We start from the raw sequence: 15,229 nt of genomic DNA on the forward strand, positions 1-15,229 counted from the left end.
TGTTGTTTTGCAGTGTTCCTCACGAGGGAGCGGTGTGTGACGTGCTCGGTGTTTGTAAGCTATATATAGTAGCTGCTCAGCCCCACAAGCAGAGCTGAGGAGCACGTGAACTGACGTTCTCAACAGCAAACGTCACGATAACAACGATATTCAGCTTCCGCCCAAAGCCCTGGCAACCTAATAGCAATGTGTTAAAACTGTCACCAAATGATGCAGTATTATTTCATATTCCTTAGCTGCTCTGCAGAAGATCTCTCCAGTCCGGTAGTTTAATTTTGAACTGTTGATTATTATTGTCTCACTATAACTGAGAAAAGGAAAGAGTAAAAATGTATTGACATACAGTATATATAGTGCCAAGAAAAAGTATTTGCTGATTTCCTCTATTATTGCATATTTGTCATTTGGCAAATGTAATATGAGATAAAGGGAACCTGCATAAACACAAAACACATTTTTTTTTAGTTATCAAACACCCATATCACCCACATGAAAAAATTATTGCCCTGTTAGTTACTCAATCAACCAATTAACCAAATTTAATTGACAATTAGATTCAGCTGACTGAATACAGCCAGGCTTGATTGCAGCCAGCCCTGTTGAATCTAAATCTCACTCATGTTGAACCTTACCATCAGAGTGCATCTGTCACCACAAAGGGAATTCCAGAGCTAGCTAAAATACATACTTGCCTTGATTCAGAATCCCAGAGTTTTCCTCTTTTGCCCTCACAGCCTGAATCCACTTTTTCTCCACACAGGCTCGGTCTTTTTGCACGGGAGAGCATAAAATGTAAAATCGCTGTTCTTAGCTTTGTTATTTGGACAGCCCACCACAGAACTCGAGATTTTAATAATGATAATTCACTGACTGTTAACAATAACTATGGAGTGCAACGGATTGTTTTCCCCCAGAGTTGGGGCGGGGCTTACTTATGCAGTATCTATGATCACAGCTGACCCCGCTCCTTCCATGTTGACTGACAGGCTGAGTTGTTTTGAAACAAATATGCATTGAAATAAATATGAATGGAAATAAATACGCTTAGAAATAAATACGCAAGGAGATTAATAAAAAAATAATTCAGAAATAAAAATATCAAATACATAAGACACATAAAATAATGAATAGATATTCATCTCATTGCTTATTTACTTCATTATCAATTTTCTCACATTTGGTATTGGATACGTAAGCAAATCTATGGATATAAATGACCCTGAACGGTTCTGAATGGAGGAACAGTTCAAAATCCATCTAAAAGTGTTCTCTAACCTTACCAAACATTAGGCTATTAAAAAAGGCACAGTGCAGTTATCCTTTCCAAGGAAGGATGCACCAAGTAGGCTACTAATCACAGGGGTGCCAATAATTGTGAGAACGTTTTAAAAATAGGCTAGGCTATAATTTAAAAAATGTGTTATTTTTTATATTTATCATTAATAAAGTACAATTTTTTACAATATTGTCTTTTTTTTAAATCAAGGATGATTCCGGTGATGTCTGTAGTTTGGTATAAAAGATGTGTACAAGAAGCACTGACAGATGACAGTGGACATTACGCAATCCCATTCAGAAATCAAGGAAACTAATTTTCACTGCTGATGTATGGACTTCTGTCGGTCACACACAAAGCATGCACGTATAAAGCCATTCAACTTTCCACAAAGGCAACTTCAAAGACTGTTATTACTGATGAGATGGCAGGCAGTCTTTTCTATCACACAGACAGCAACTGCCACGCATTACTTTCCAGCAAACAGCAGTTCTATTATAAATTCCTAACACATATTTGACCTAGATAATCTCAGAATAAAACAAAGAGCTTTCTTAATGAACTTAAAAGTATACATAATTAAAATAATATCTATTTGACTTTCATAAATCAAAGCACATTATGGGATTGATCAATGCCAGAGTCTGGGCCAGATGTGGCCCAGCATCTTTGATGCCGGCTGAGTTCTGGGCCGGCATCGGCAGAGTCGGCGGGGTTCTGGGCCAGGGTCAGGGTGGTTGCTGCTCACTTCAATTTCAGACCAGCGGCCAATTGTCGGCCAGATTTGGGATGGCACCCGCAGTGGGAACTGGTATTGCCCGAAAGTAAAATTCAGGGAAAAGTCTTTTTGGATTCATCTGGTAGGCTATTAATAAAAATGCGTTTATACAAATTCACCCTTTTGAAGTGGTTTGCGGCCAGCAGCATACACCCAATTTAACGCTTTTTACAGAAGACTTGATATTAAATTCAAGTTGAAGTTAAATATCCCTATTACAGTGAATCCGCTGATCCTTAGTCTAGAGAATGGCTCCATATGCCCTTTCGACGTGAGATGCACCAGCCGAACCGTCTTCCAATACCGTGATGTCAAAGAGCCACTCGGCAGGAAACTACTTCCCTGTGTTGTTTCCCGTAGCAAGAGCTCCTCAAGCCCGGCGGGGGCTCCAAATTTCATCACTGAGGGAGGGGGCGCGCCCCGTGTCAGCAGGCTCCCTCTGCGGGTTTTTATTTTCACTTCCAGGCCGAAATTAGAAGCGACAGGCCAGTCAGGCGAAGGTGTCACCAGGTTTCCTATCACAGCGCTTGGGTAGGTGCACTCGGGTCTGCCAGTCTGACCTGACATTAAACTGGGGACCTCACAGACAGGGAGCGGTCAAAATGGGGGGGGGGGGGGGGGGGACAGCCTGAAACACAGCCTGTCCTGCTGCACTCTTTCACCTGAAAGCGAAGTTTAAAGCAACCGAGCAGACGAAGGTTCGGTTGGGACCACGGTTGTTACTGCAAGGCGAACCTCACTGCGAGTACGGAAGCTTGCGTTTCTCTCCTGCTATCCTATAATGCACTGCTCTGGTGATTTTACTGCTGAACTGGTTCCGAATATCAGGCCAACACTTGTGGAATTAAACAGTTTTCTAAAAATCATATTAGTAAAATGAGTTTTTTCAGGTCCTCCAGCATTTTGGATTATGAAGCAGTCATGACATTGCACTGTACGTGACATGGCGTTTCACATGAGCGGCAACAGTTTTCACATCATTGTGCATCGAGTAAGGGGCTCAATTACCTCGGCACGCTTTTAAAAATGTAAACCTTACTAACGTAATGACTCTTCTCTCCCCTCCAGGTGTGAAGTTCAGAGTCACGCCCCGTCAGACCATGAGAAAGGTGAGCTCAATACCGCTTCCCTCACTGTTAGCCATTAAGTCTGCTTGGGATAGCGCCCTAAAGCCTAAAGTCTCACTCCCACCATCACAACACGTGATAAAGAGCTCCCAAAACTCGAGCGAGTCCAGCCGCCTTCTCAGCGCTTTCACAAAGCATGTTACACATCAGCTATGCCCCGGGGGCGGGAAGTAGGCTACCCAGCATGCACAGGGACTCATTTCCATGGTTAGCACGCTTCCGTGAGTTTTTTTTTTTCCTTTTTCCTCCTGACCTTTGTTTGCTCTCATCTCTGCTGTGATAATCAATAGAGATGAAAGAGGTACATTACTTTTAATCCTCGCCGTGGGCGTCTGATCTGCCAAACTGCCCTCGCTCTCCTCCTCCTCGCAAAACTGCGGCCGAACAGACCAGAGGTTCATTTCCGCGAGGAATCCCCGCGGAACAGAAGCTCGCTTCGCATGCGAATGCGCGTTAAATATTTGGAGGAGGAGGAACGGTATTTGGCGATAGCGAACTGCGTCATTAATATCAAGCATGCCCACCTTCTCTTCAATGCGTGTATCACTCTAACAGCATTTGCAGATAAATGTACATTGCCAATAAGGCAACTTTGTGTGGTAATGAGCCTTTCAGAATCTTAATGTGAAAGCGTCTTTAAATGTTCAGTTGTTTAACAGAATCACATGAGGATGGTGGCGTTTCAAAGGGAATTGTTTTACCGACAGCAAACAGAAAAGGCGAAATGGCTCCCTCCAGTGGTCCTGAGCATCATAAAACAATTGAACCTGGTTTGGCGTGGTGTTCTTCTGCCGAAGTTTTACAACACAAAATACACTGTGCAATATTCTGTGCCATTCGTACGATGGATCACATTTTGAATATTAAACAAAATTTACCACAGTTTGTTTAATAAATACTTCAGTTGAGCAAGGATGTTGTTAGAAAACTGTCCAAATAATTGCATCCGTGTGTGTGTGCATGTGTGTGGTGGGAGTGGGTGGGTGTAAGGGTAGCAGTCTCTAATAAGATAGATTTATAAGTTTTTGTTTCTTCATATGTTGACGGTGGATTGTCTCTCCTTGATCTTCAGGACTTGTGTGCGCGTGACCCAGAGGGTGTGAGTAGTCATGCAGGCCCCGCTGAGAGGCTAGAGGCAGACCCAGACACCCTGTCCAGTCCCATCCCGCCCATGCAGTTCCCCGCCTTCGATTGGCCGCGCCAGCGCCCGACGCCCGGCTCCCGGGAGCTGGACCTCCTCAGCCCCGCCCAGGTCACCAAGCGCCACAGGAAGCTGCTGCTCAAGAACCCGCCCTTGGCGCGGCCTCTCAACTCCTCCTCCGCCCCGCTGCCGGACCGGTGGCGCCGGCTCTCCCAGGTCCAGGAGGCCCGCAAGCGGCTGGTGCGGGAGGTGTGCGCCAAGTACAAGAGCAACGTCAAGCGGGCCGTCACGCCCCACCACGTCTCGCGCATCTTCGTGGAGGACAGGCACAAGCTGCTCTACTGCGAGGTGCCCAAGGTGGGCTGCTCCAACTGGAAGCGGGTGCTGATGGTGCTGGGCGGCGCCGCCGCCTCCACCCGCGAGATCAAGCACGACGCCGCCCACTACGGCAACCACCTCAAGCGGCTGGACGCCTTCGACCGGCGGGGCATCGCCCAGCGGCTGGAGACCTACACCAAAGTGCTCTTCGTCCGCGAGCCGCTCGAGAGGCTGGTGTCGGCCTTCCGCGACAAGTTCGAGAACCCCAACTCCTACTACCACCCGGTCTTCGGGAAGCCCATCATCTCCAAGTACCGGGCCAACGCCTCGCAGGCGGCCCTCAGGACAGGCGCCGGCGTCACCTTCAAGGAGTTCATGCAGTACCTCCTGGACGTGCACCGGCCCGTGGGCATGGACATCCACTGGGAGCACGTCAACCAGCTGTGCAGCCCCTGCCTGCTGGACTACGACTTCGTGGGGAAGTTCGAGACCATGGAGGAGGAGGCCAACTTCCTCCTGAGGAGCACCGGCGCCCCCGGCAACCTCACCTTCCCCAGCTTCAAAGACAGGCACCCCCAGGCGGAGCGCACCTCCGCCCGCATCACCCAGCGCTACTTTGCACAGCTCAGCGCCTCCGAGAGGCAGCGGGCCTACGACTTCTACTACATGGACTATCTGATGTTCAACTACTCCAAGCCTTTCAAAGACCTGTACTGAGCCCCGTGTGAGGCTGTGCTTTAAGGACTATGCGCATAACGTGGTGAAAGTCAAACTCATCGTTCCCTTTCTAAAAGTTACACAAAGTTACATAAAGGACAGAACAAGCAATACTTACGTCAGTAAAATCACCTGGCCGGCCATCATAACCGACTCTGCGCTACACATCAAACAGTCATTATTTTGACGATAATACGACAAAAGCTTTCCGATCAAGAGTAAAATGAGCTCTTCAAAAAGTCTCTCTGAAAGTTGTTCAGTATCCCCTACAAAATGAATAGATTAAATGTAAAACAGAACTCAGTGCATTAACTGGTGGGCACCGTCCGTGCTCTTCGCCAAAAAATGAATCAAACATTTCAGGAGACTTGGCTCATACACTGAACCTGAACCTCTCCAAATGCACAGTGAAGTGAGTAATTGGCAGCCCACAGTACTATAGGAGTATTCCCTCAACAAAATACAAAATACAGTCCACCACCAGGCAGGCTGGTCCCTGTGTACACCCTTAGACGTCCCACCCTCAACCCTCCCATGAACCACTGTACTGCCGTACTGTCACAAACCAGTGTTCTTTCTCTTTACCTTCTGGGGGGGGGGGGGGGGGGGGAGCTACTTAAAAATGTAAAATACTTTCAGATAAATATATATATATATATATTTTTATATGACTTTGTAATAATGGGCTGCAGCATAATCAAAGCTTTTTTCCCGTGGAGTGCTTTCAAATTTACTGAGATGACATGTTGTTCTATCAGTATCATTATTACGGTGCACGTACAAGCGCCTGGCCTTTTCTTGGGGGCCTTCCTGGGAATTCATCGAGCAGCAGACGCCCCCCAAAAAGAGCTACCGTACATTTCCTCTAAAGGGATTAAACCCTATGCTTAGCCCTGGTATGTTTAGGAGGGAAGCAGGGCATTCACAGAGGGAGAACGAGGTGTCTGCTCTGTGAAAGCGCTGAAAACGCTCCCGTCACCACTGAGGTGGACAGAAAGCATTCACAGGGGGTACCTCTTTCTCCCACCCGTTGAGCAACAGTACGTGTGGACAGCTCAGTAGAAAAGACTCGCTCCGTTGTAACTTCTGCTACAGATGACACGTGATTATATGCAACCTAAGATCTGAGAGCGGTCTCTTTAAAAAAAGTGCAGCACATTACCGCACAGTAGTTGGAGGAGTGGTTCTCAAACTGCGGATTCGGACATCAGTAGTGGGTCAGGTGAGGGGTTTAGGTAAGTTGTGAGATACAGCTGGAAACTATACTGTATATTATACTGTTCTCATTTACATCGCTGCGAGTGAGTTTAAACACTCCACTAGCCTAATCCACTGCAAGCAATGAAATGTAGCCATTTAAACATATGTTAGAAAAGTAACTCAACATATGGACTTATGTTGGCCTACATTTTTAAAAGGGGTGAGGTCATAATAAAGGTTTGTCTCATTAAGCAGGTTCCTGGGTTCAGAACATTTGGGTACCCCTGAGTTAGAGGAAGGGGGTTCAGTTTCTGTTTCTGTGACTTTCAAAACAGACAGAAACAAAGGAAATGGTTGTACATCCTTCTTACATTCACAAAAGACTTCAGACTATTTTCTTTCACCAATGATAAATGAAAAACAATCCAAAAAAAATGTATCGCTCTACTTTGAATATATTTTTTGAAAGCAGAAATACCTTTATTCTCTGTTATGAAGGAAAAATCATATAGGAAATGTTTATATGGTGTGTCAGCTTTGCGGCTCCCAAATAATCGATCTGTTGTTCCGAAGGTCTTAAATGTGCTGAATATGTGTTGGTAGTTGCTATGGCTAAACGATTAAAAAGGTGAATGTGACTGTAACCTTGAAAAATGAAGCACATGCTACTTTTCCTCCCTCCCCTCGAGGTTTCTGGGTAATATATGGACACATGGGTATCATGCTGATATATTCAAACGTACGCTGTAACAAGTGAATGTATAATTGTTTTATCGTCAGTGCACAAGTTGTACAGGAACATGAACTCAAACCCTTTGCCTTATTGTACACTGCCAGTTACCCAGTGTATTTCAGGAAGACGTTCTTCAGGAGGGCAGTTTCGCTTCTGCCGGGTGTCTATGAATAAATGTTTTCAACCGTCTTCAGCCTTTCGTACTTTTCTGGTCATGTTCGGCGCATATCGTAAAACTGTGATCCCTGCAAGAGCTGTAATGTATTCAGAAAAAGCCACTCAGATGAAGGTAAGTGCTACTATACTTTGTATAATGCAAGATTTTTGTAATGAACCTACTTGAGGAAGTCTACAATAACAGCTTATTAAAGTCATGCAGAGTTTATAAAAGGAAGGCAATACTAGCACAATATAAAGCTACGAGCACAATATGAAACTACCTTCTTGGAGCAGATGTTTGAAAATATACATACAATAGTATATCATAATTGGTTGACTTGTGTAACGCTTCACATAGTTAAATGTGAGCTATTTTGTCAGGGAAGACCACAAGCCAGATGTTTCATGCATATCTTGAAAGGTGCTTTACTGATTTGTTGATATATTTTGGATTGCACTTTACTGAAAGACCACCCTACTTTGGAAGTTTATTTTAATGAGGAGTAGAGAGAACCCTCCTTTAGTACTTTATTTTAACGAGGAGACCACCCTCCTTTAGTACTTTATTTTAATGAGGAGAGGACAGCCCTTCCTCCTGTTGCATTTTTAACTTCAATCAGATAGAAAAAGTAACCAATAGCGAAGGGGATCCCAGTACAGAAAGTGATCAATGCCCAGCCACAAGGAGGCATTTTTAATTGGCTTGCCAGTCATCGGCCCTGCAGACTGCGTGAAACGACTCACTGAATGCTGCTTCATTTAAAGATTACAATTTTGGCACGCAGGGTGAGTGTAAATCTCTCTTCACAGTGCTTAGCTTTTGGCCAGTAACTCAGTTAGAGCATTTGAATGAGACCATCAGAGACTGCTTTTTTCAAATGCACTGAGAAAAGAGCATTAGAGGAGCCCACCTGGATTTGGTTGTTACACAAGTCATTGGTAGACAGTTATCCAGCACAGGGAATAGATATGTTTCTGTCCTAACGTAATGGCAGAATCAGAGATGTTAGACCTTCTGAAGGACAGTACCATAACGCAGTGACATCATGTAGAATGTGATGATGCAAGAGAGCCACACCTCCTGCAAATTAACATGGCATACCTCCAGCAGAGTGGTCTGCTCACAATCTATCTTTAATAATAAGATTGAAATACAGCACAACAACTTAAAACAATAAATGGTCAAACCGTCCCCTTTTGAAAAAAAACCCTTCCATTTAGTGTTTGATGAGTTAGCATATGTCTGCTGCTGCTTGGCTCTTGGTGTGCAATATTCGTACATTGACACAGAAATCCAATTTGCCCCAATGCCTACTATAAGTTTAATGCAGCCATGACTCAGCCACCTGCCTCCTGCCCCTGTAAGCTAGTCCGCATGAGAGTGAATAGAAGTTTACGGAACTACTACAGTGGTTTAACTACTGCCATCTAGTGGGCAGGCAAAATACTGCCGTTTATACTTCCCGGAAATTACTCATATTTGATATTGTCCTGGATCAGGTAGTTAAAATAGAAAAATGATTGAGAGCTACCAATTAGGTCTACTCAAGCTGCATACCACTCCCAAACTATGCAATGACTACCACAGACTAAACGTGTTGCAAATAGTGAAGGAATACTAAAAAAATAAATACAAAATAAAAAGAAACAAAACAAACGATAGGGTGTCAGGGATTGCCTGCCAGAGGAGGTGACATTGGCAAAATCCTACTGTAGAGACAACTGTACTGGATCCACATTTTGGACAGCTATGATAGGGGTATACGTGTAGAACTTAACATGAGGCTCGTCATTTCCTGAAGCCTCATGTTCTGTTCACCTTCCCGATTGTACAGGTCTCATTATGAACCTGTTTTTATGACAGTCCTCTCAGATGTGCATAAAAGGAATACCCTGACCCTGTAACGCTTTTGAAATGAATTGTGACACCTCACTTTTTTGATTAAAAAAAAAAAAAAACTTGAAACAAAGCCTTGTTCTCTTGAACAATTGCATTAGCATAAAAGAATACACTCAATACAGATCATTACTTGTATTCATTTCATACAGCATTTCGTGCTCATTTTTATTTTAAGGGTGCGTGTAATATTGGAGGGCACTCTACACACTGACTCACAGTTTTTTTGACATTTTATGGGCATATTTCCATTAATCTTAACAGCTCCTAACAGGCTATTAGCATTTCTTGCGACTTAAACTGTGACACTTAAATGCTGCTTTCCCTCAGCGCCAATTAAACTGCACACTGACGAGACGTGCCGGTTCATTAGTGGTTACTGTGCAAATAAAGCTGGCTCTCGGCCACCCTGCTTCGAGTGACATGACAGCACATCAGTCTTGTCATGGCAACTGTAGACAACAGAAGATACCTGCCTCGCTGTATTTCGTTAGCTTTAAATGTGTCTTCATTGTCGGTTTCCGTGTAATTTGCGCGCATAATAATTTTCAGTCTCAGGCTTGCACTGTTTAAATTACCCTTTGTAATTCATTCAGAAAAGTTCCGGTTAGTTTCCTATATGAATTTTAAAAACAAGCATTTTAGAACAATTAGCACAGCAGCGCTTTTCAAAGTGGGTGCAGCGGCACCCTGGGGTGCCCTGAGAAGATCCCTCCAGGGGTGCCTCCAAATTTGGGTTTCTGTAGAAATTTCAGTTATTTAAAAAATTTTAATAGTTGTGATAAAACTGATAAATCATACTGTGAATGAAAAAAATGATTTCAATTAATGGACCATTTGTAAGCTCCACAGATTTCAATTCATAATGAAGCATTTATGAGCTCCTACTGCAAACACCAGAACTTGGTTGAACTTGGTCCTCCGGATGGTTCAACCTGTCTGTGCAGAGTGATCTCCCATTAGGACGTAAACATGAACATTTGGTTAAATCTTCCAAAATCTTCTAAAATGATGCCGGTTCAAACCCCGCCTGGGCGTGTCGAAGTGTCCTTGAGCAAGACACCTAACCCCTAACTGCTCTGGCGAATGAGAGGCATCAATTGTAAAGTGCTTTGGATAAAAGCGCTATATAAATGCAGTCCATTTACCATTATATGACCCATTTTCAGGTTTTAGCTAAACTAGTGACAGCTGGTGGTTTGAATTTTACCTCAGAAAAATGAGATTTAAAAAAATAATAATTTCTTCATTAAAGAAATCAAAATGTCAAATTTGTAAATAGGTTAAATCTTTTCAGTTGGACACAGGAAGCAGTATTACAAATGGTAGCAATACAAAAAAAGTTCTCAAAACCAGTGAAAGAATTTTCAAAGTTCCAGTTAATAAAGCTGTAGTTCAGCTTACCATGTATATATCATCAAACTGAGATTTATGTCATCTGGCACTTACTGAAATGAAATGAGAAGAGACTAGCATTAAACCTTGGGAACATTTTGTAGTGTGTACAGGAAAAATGCCACTAATGCATGATCAAGGACATAATCAAACATGCACAATACCACAGCAGAACAGCTGTACGTGAAAAAATTCCAGGTTGTCAAAAGTGATAAAATAAGACATTTTCATTTCCAGTTTTACACCGAAATAGGGGACATAGCCTATTTGAACAGGTAACAATGCAACAATAAAACAGGGCTGCACTAATATTTCATTTGAGATTGAATGGCATTTGCTTTAAGAATTATTTTATACTCTACACTTCTCTGCACACATGTACCCACCAGAAATGACAACATTTCAACAGGCATTGTATTAGCATATCTGAAAAGCCATGAAAGAGGAAATCTATGCAAGATTTTAAGTGACACGATTACTCAATTTTCCATGTCAAATAATAACATGCATCTTAGCTAAGAACATAAATATGATGCATCATATTTGGTGTATGTAGTGGGTATTCATTGTCAGTACACCCAAAACACAGTGAATGACTAAGGATTTGGCAAGAAGAAGTCGTATTGGACAAATTTAAAGCTACTGCATACTGGTCTTAAGAATTAGCCTACATGTACATTACTACTGTGAAAAGACGTGAAAATATGTCTTGCTCATGTTGTGGCTCAGTTAAACATATCAGTAGGATATATTCTACATGAACTCCAGCAAAAGTAACAAAATGCATAATTACAATAATTACATAAAACGCAATGGCACAGCCGTAAAACACTAACATCCGTATCCGCCCACTCAACCCCACATACAAGAATGTGTACACACAACTGCACACAGACACACTACTTGCAAGAAAATACGTGCATCCTTTCAGGTTTTTCATCATGTTACTTTGATAAACACCAAAATAGCTCATTAAAAAACAACAAATCATCATGCACAAAAATGGATTCAAAGGTTTACGACTTAAAGTTGTAAAGCCACCTTATTCCAGGCTTTTGCCTCTCACTGAAGTTATGCAGAAGTGGTACAATAACAGATTTTCCATTTATTGTGTTTAACTGCTTCATCACCACACAACACACTAAAAACATCTACTTTAACAACATACTCCATTAAGGATAACTGATGAAGCTTTAATTATATTTACAAACACATCAGGAGAATTTCTACTTCCTCTATGTGCATTTTAACTGTGGGAACGTGCCAGTGTGGCCAGAATACACTCAGCCCATATAGTGTACTTCTGCACAGCATCCTGCTCTGACAAAGGTCCACCACCAGACACATTACCATTCCTTGGGATAACATGACCACACTCTGACAACGGTATACTAAACACAATTGCTGTGCTACTTCTATGTGCCATTAAATGAATAGTGCTAGACAGTTTCCAGGAGCTTTTTCCATTATGGCATTCCTCTCTGAGCAACTGTCAGTGACAGGTATACACTTTCACTGTACAGTTTAGACAGAGGTTGTTTATATTGGGTCAGGAGATGAACAGGTTATATGCATCACTTTCTGAACATGTAAACAGCTGCCTACAGTACTGGTTGGCCATCTGACACAGCATGCTCCCCTAAATCTTTTTACATAAAACCATTTCATTTACCAAAAAAATCTTATCAGTTAAAAAAAAGATATGAACATACTTCTGAAAAATGCCAATTTCAGTCAGCGCAAGTTTCACCAATGTGCCAAACATTTGCTTTCAGAAGCAAACTGCACACGTCATAAGATCATAAGATCACTGGATCACAGTCCTTTATTTCACCTTTCCTAACTAGGTGTAAGACTGCAAAATGACCATAGGGTGGCAGCATTTGAGGCATAAAAAATATCACATCAATATCAATTACTTCTTACTACAACGTATAGTGAAATCTTTATTAAAACATGAATTTGAACTTCAGCATCACCAGTACAATAAGTGCATGTGGTATCCGTATTATGTATTGGCATGCCCTTGTATTGATATACAACGCTACAGTAGGCTCCATAATATTTGGGACAAAAACTTTTTTCCTGATTTGGGTCTGCACTCCACAATTTCAGATTTGTAATCAAACAATTCACATATGGATAAAGTGCAGAATCTAGATTTTCAGCTTTTATTTAAGGCCATTATACGCTTTGGCTTCACCATGTAGAAATGACAGCACTTTTTATACATAGCAGCACCCCCCTACCCCCACCCCCATTTCAGGGCACCATAATGTCTGAGACAAATGGTTTCACATGGGTCTCCAATTAGTCATTTAGTCAGGTGTGTTCAATTGCTTTCTTAGAGCAGATATGAGAGCTTTCAGTATTTAGTCTTGATTCAAAACTCTTGATTGTCTTTGGAGTCTGATATTTGCGTTTGGTCCTCATGTTGACAAATGCCAATAACAGACTCAAAATAAAATCAAAAGTCTAGAATTAAGACTACATAAAGAAAGCTCTCATACCTGCACCAAGGAAGCAATTGAACATACCTGACTAATCGACTAACCAGAAACACCAGTGCCACCATTTGTCCAAAACATTATGGTGCCCTGAAATGGAGGGGCTATGTATAAAAAGCACTATAATTTCTACAAGGTGAAACCAAACTGAATAAAAATACCTTTTAACAGAAGCAGAAAATTTGCATTTAACCACATGTGAACTGTTTGATAACAAATCTGAAACTTTGCAGTAGTCAAATCAAGAAAAGAAATGTCTTCGTCCGAAACATTATGGAGCTCACTGTATATCAGAATTCATGGCTACCAATAATTCCATCGTAAAATGTTCATGTAGTACAATCAATTTTGAATTTTATTTGGTACAATAACAGTAACTGCCTTGAACCAATAAACTGTGGATGATAAATGAACCTTGTCACACAACAAGAGTTTAAAAAAAAAAAAGTCACAGTGCATTTGTAAGCACCAATAAAATATGTTCTCTTATTGTTTAGGTGATAAAAAATATATATGTGCTTTCTTTTTGGGCAAAGATATCATCCATCTTCTTCAAATGAACTGAACATCTGCTGACAGATCTAAACCTCCCATTCATTTCTGAGGATATCTACACAGGAGGCTGAGGACAGAAGAGGTTCTTCAATTTATACTGTACAGGACATATTACCTGACACTGAACTCACAGATAAACCAAATGGCCCAGTATCTACATTATTCTGTATAAGAGCTTCTGAAGCTATAGTCTGCACTGTGTCATCAAAATTACCAGACATATTACACTCACTACCAACCTACATAGGTTGGAATACGTGTTCCTATTATTTATACGATATAAATGTTAATTTAATGGCAAACATGACAATACTGTTCAATGATTATAGACTTATCTGAAAGATACAGCTTTAGTTCATTTCTGTATCTGAAATGAATACTTTTCTTCCCAAATGACACTGTGTTCATAATGGATTTTAAGGGAGCTCATTTTTTAAAAATCTAAATCTAGGAATTGGAAACATGAAACAGAGAATAAAACAAGGAAATTATTCCTTTTGATCCTTTAAATTGAGTTCTGTTCACACTCCAAATCATATTTGAATCCTTAAATCTTTGATAAGAAAATGAATTACAAGCATTAGGTGATTTCATACCTTCAGCCTGCTCTTCTTAACAGCCACCAAAATAGCTTCCAGACATCAATTTTCAAGATATTTCAATTTTCTTTTCAGTTCCCAAATCTTTCAAATCCTGAATATTTAACTAATGTTTCGTTAAATATGCACATGCTTCAAAACTGTATACAATATGTTTATCTGGGAATAACCTGTGCACAAAATCAGTATGAGCCATGTAATATCACATCTGGATACAGCAACTCCAAATCTGAGGGATGAGAATGCACAAAACCTTAGGCTACATGGCAGGTAATGTTCACGTCAGCCAAGTAACCTCCAGATGGTTTTTTAGGTTGTGGAAAGTTGTGACAATGGAAAATTGTGATTTTGTTGGGTCAAAGACAAGTACAGAAAATGTTTTCCTGTAGAAAGAAACTATTTAGAAAGTCTAAATCGCAGAAGCTAGAAATGGGAGGTTAATAAAATTAGCAAAACTACAAAAAATGTGAATGAAACTTGATATAATTTCCCTGTTCAACAACACCTAGCAAAACTTTGCTGTGACGTTGTGAAGAGATTCTGAAAACAACGTCAAACAAAGGAAAGCATTCTGTGACACTGGTGAACCAGTTAATTGTACCATGAATTTCATTTGATTCATCAGAAGAGAAAATCGAGGTCTCAAATACAAGATGAGGCTGAGGGCTGAGTCTCAGAAACCATCCAGACCTCAAAGGAACCTGCTGAGAGTGCAGATCACACCTGGAGCTAGGCTCTAATAGACCACCTGCTTCCACTGGAGAATCGCAGTGAGAGACCCACTGAACAGATGACACCCCTGCCGAACACAAGTAGTGTCCTTTCAA

General features: G+C 41.6%; 1 protein-coding gene across 1 annotated transcript in view; it reads left to right on the forward strand.

The window, feature by feature from the left end:
• Nucleotides 1-7,481, forward strand: part of LOC118227749 (carbohydrate sulfotransferase 8-like) — a 166,099-nt gene extending 158,618 nt beyond the window's left edge. Inside the window, exons 3-4 of the mRNA XM_035418595.1 lie at nt 3,123-3,163; nt 4,254-7,481. Of these exons, the coding sequence (XP_035274486.1) occupies nt 3,123-3,163; nt 4,254-5,357 (1,145 nt within the window). The 3' untranslated portion in view covers nt 5,358-7,481. The remainder of the gene's footprint in view (nt 1-3,122; nt 3,164-4,253) is intronic.
• Nucleotides 7,482-15,229: the final 7,748 nt, after the last annotated feature.

The sequence above is a fragment of the Anguilla anguilla genome, chromosome 5 (assembly GCF_013347855.1).
Source record: "Anguilla anguilla isolate fAngAng1 chromosome 5, fAngAng1.pri, whole genome shotgun sequence".
Lineage (NCBI taxonomy): Eukaryota > Metazoa > Chordata > Actinopteri > Anguilliformes > Anguillidae > Anguilla > Anguilla anguilla.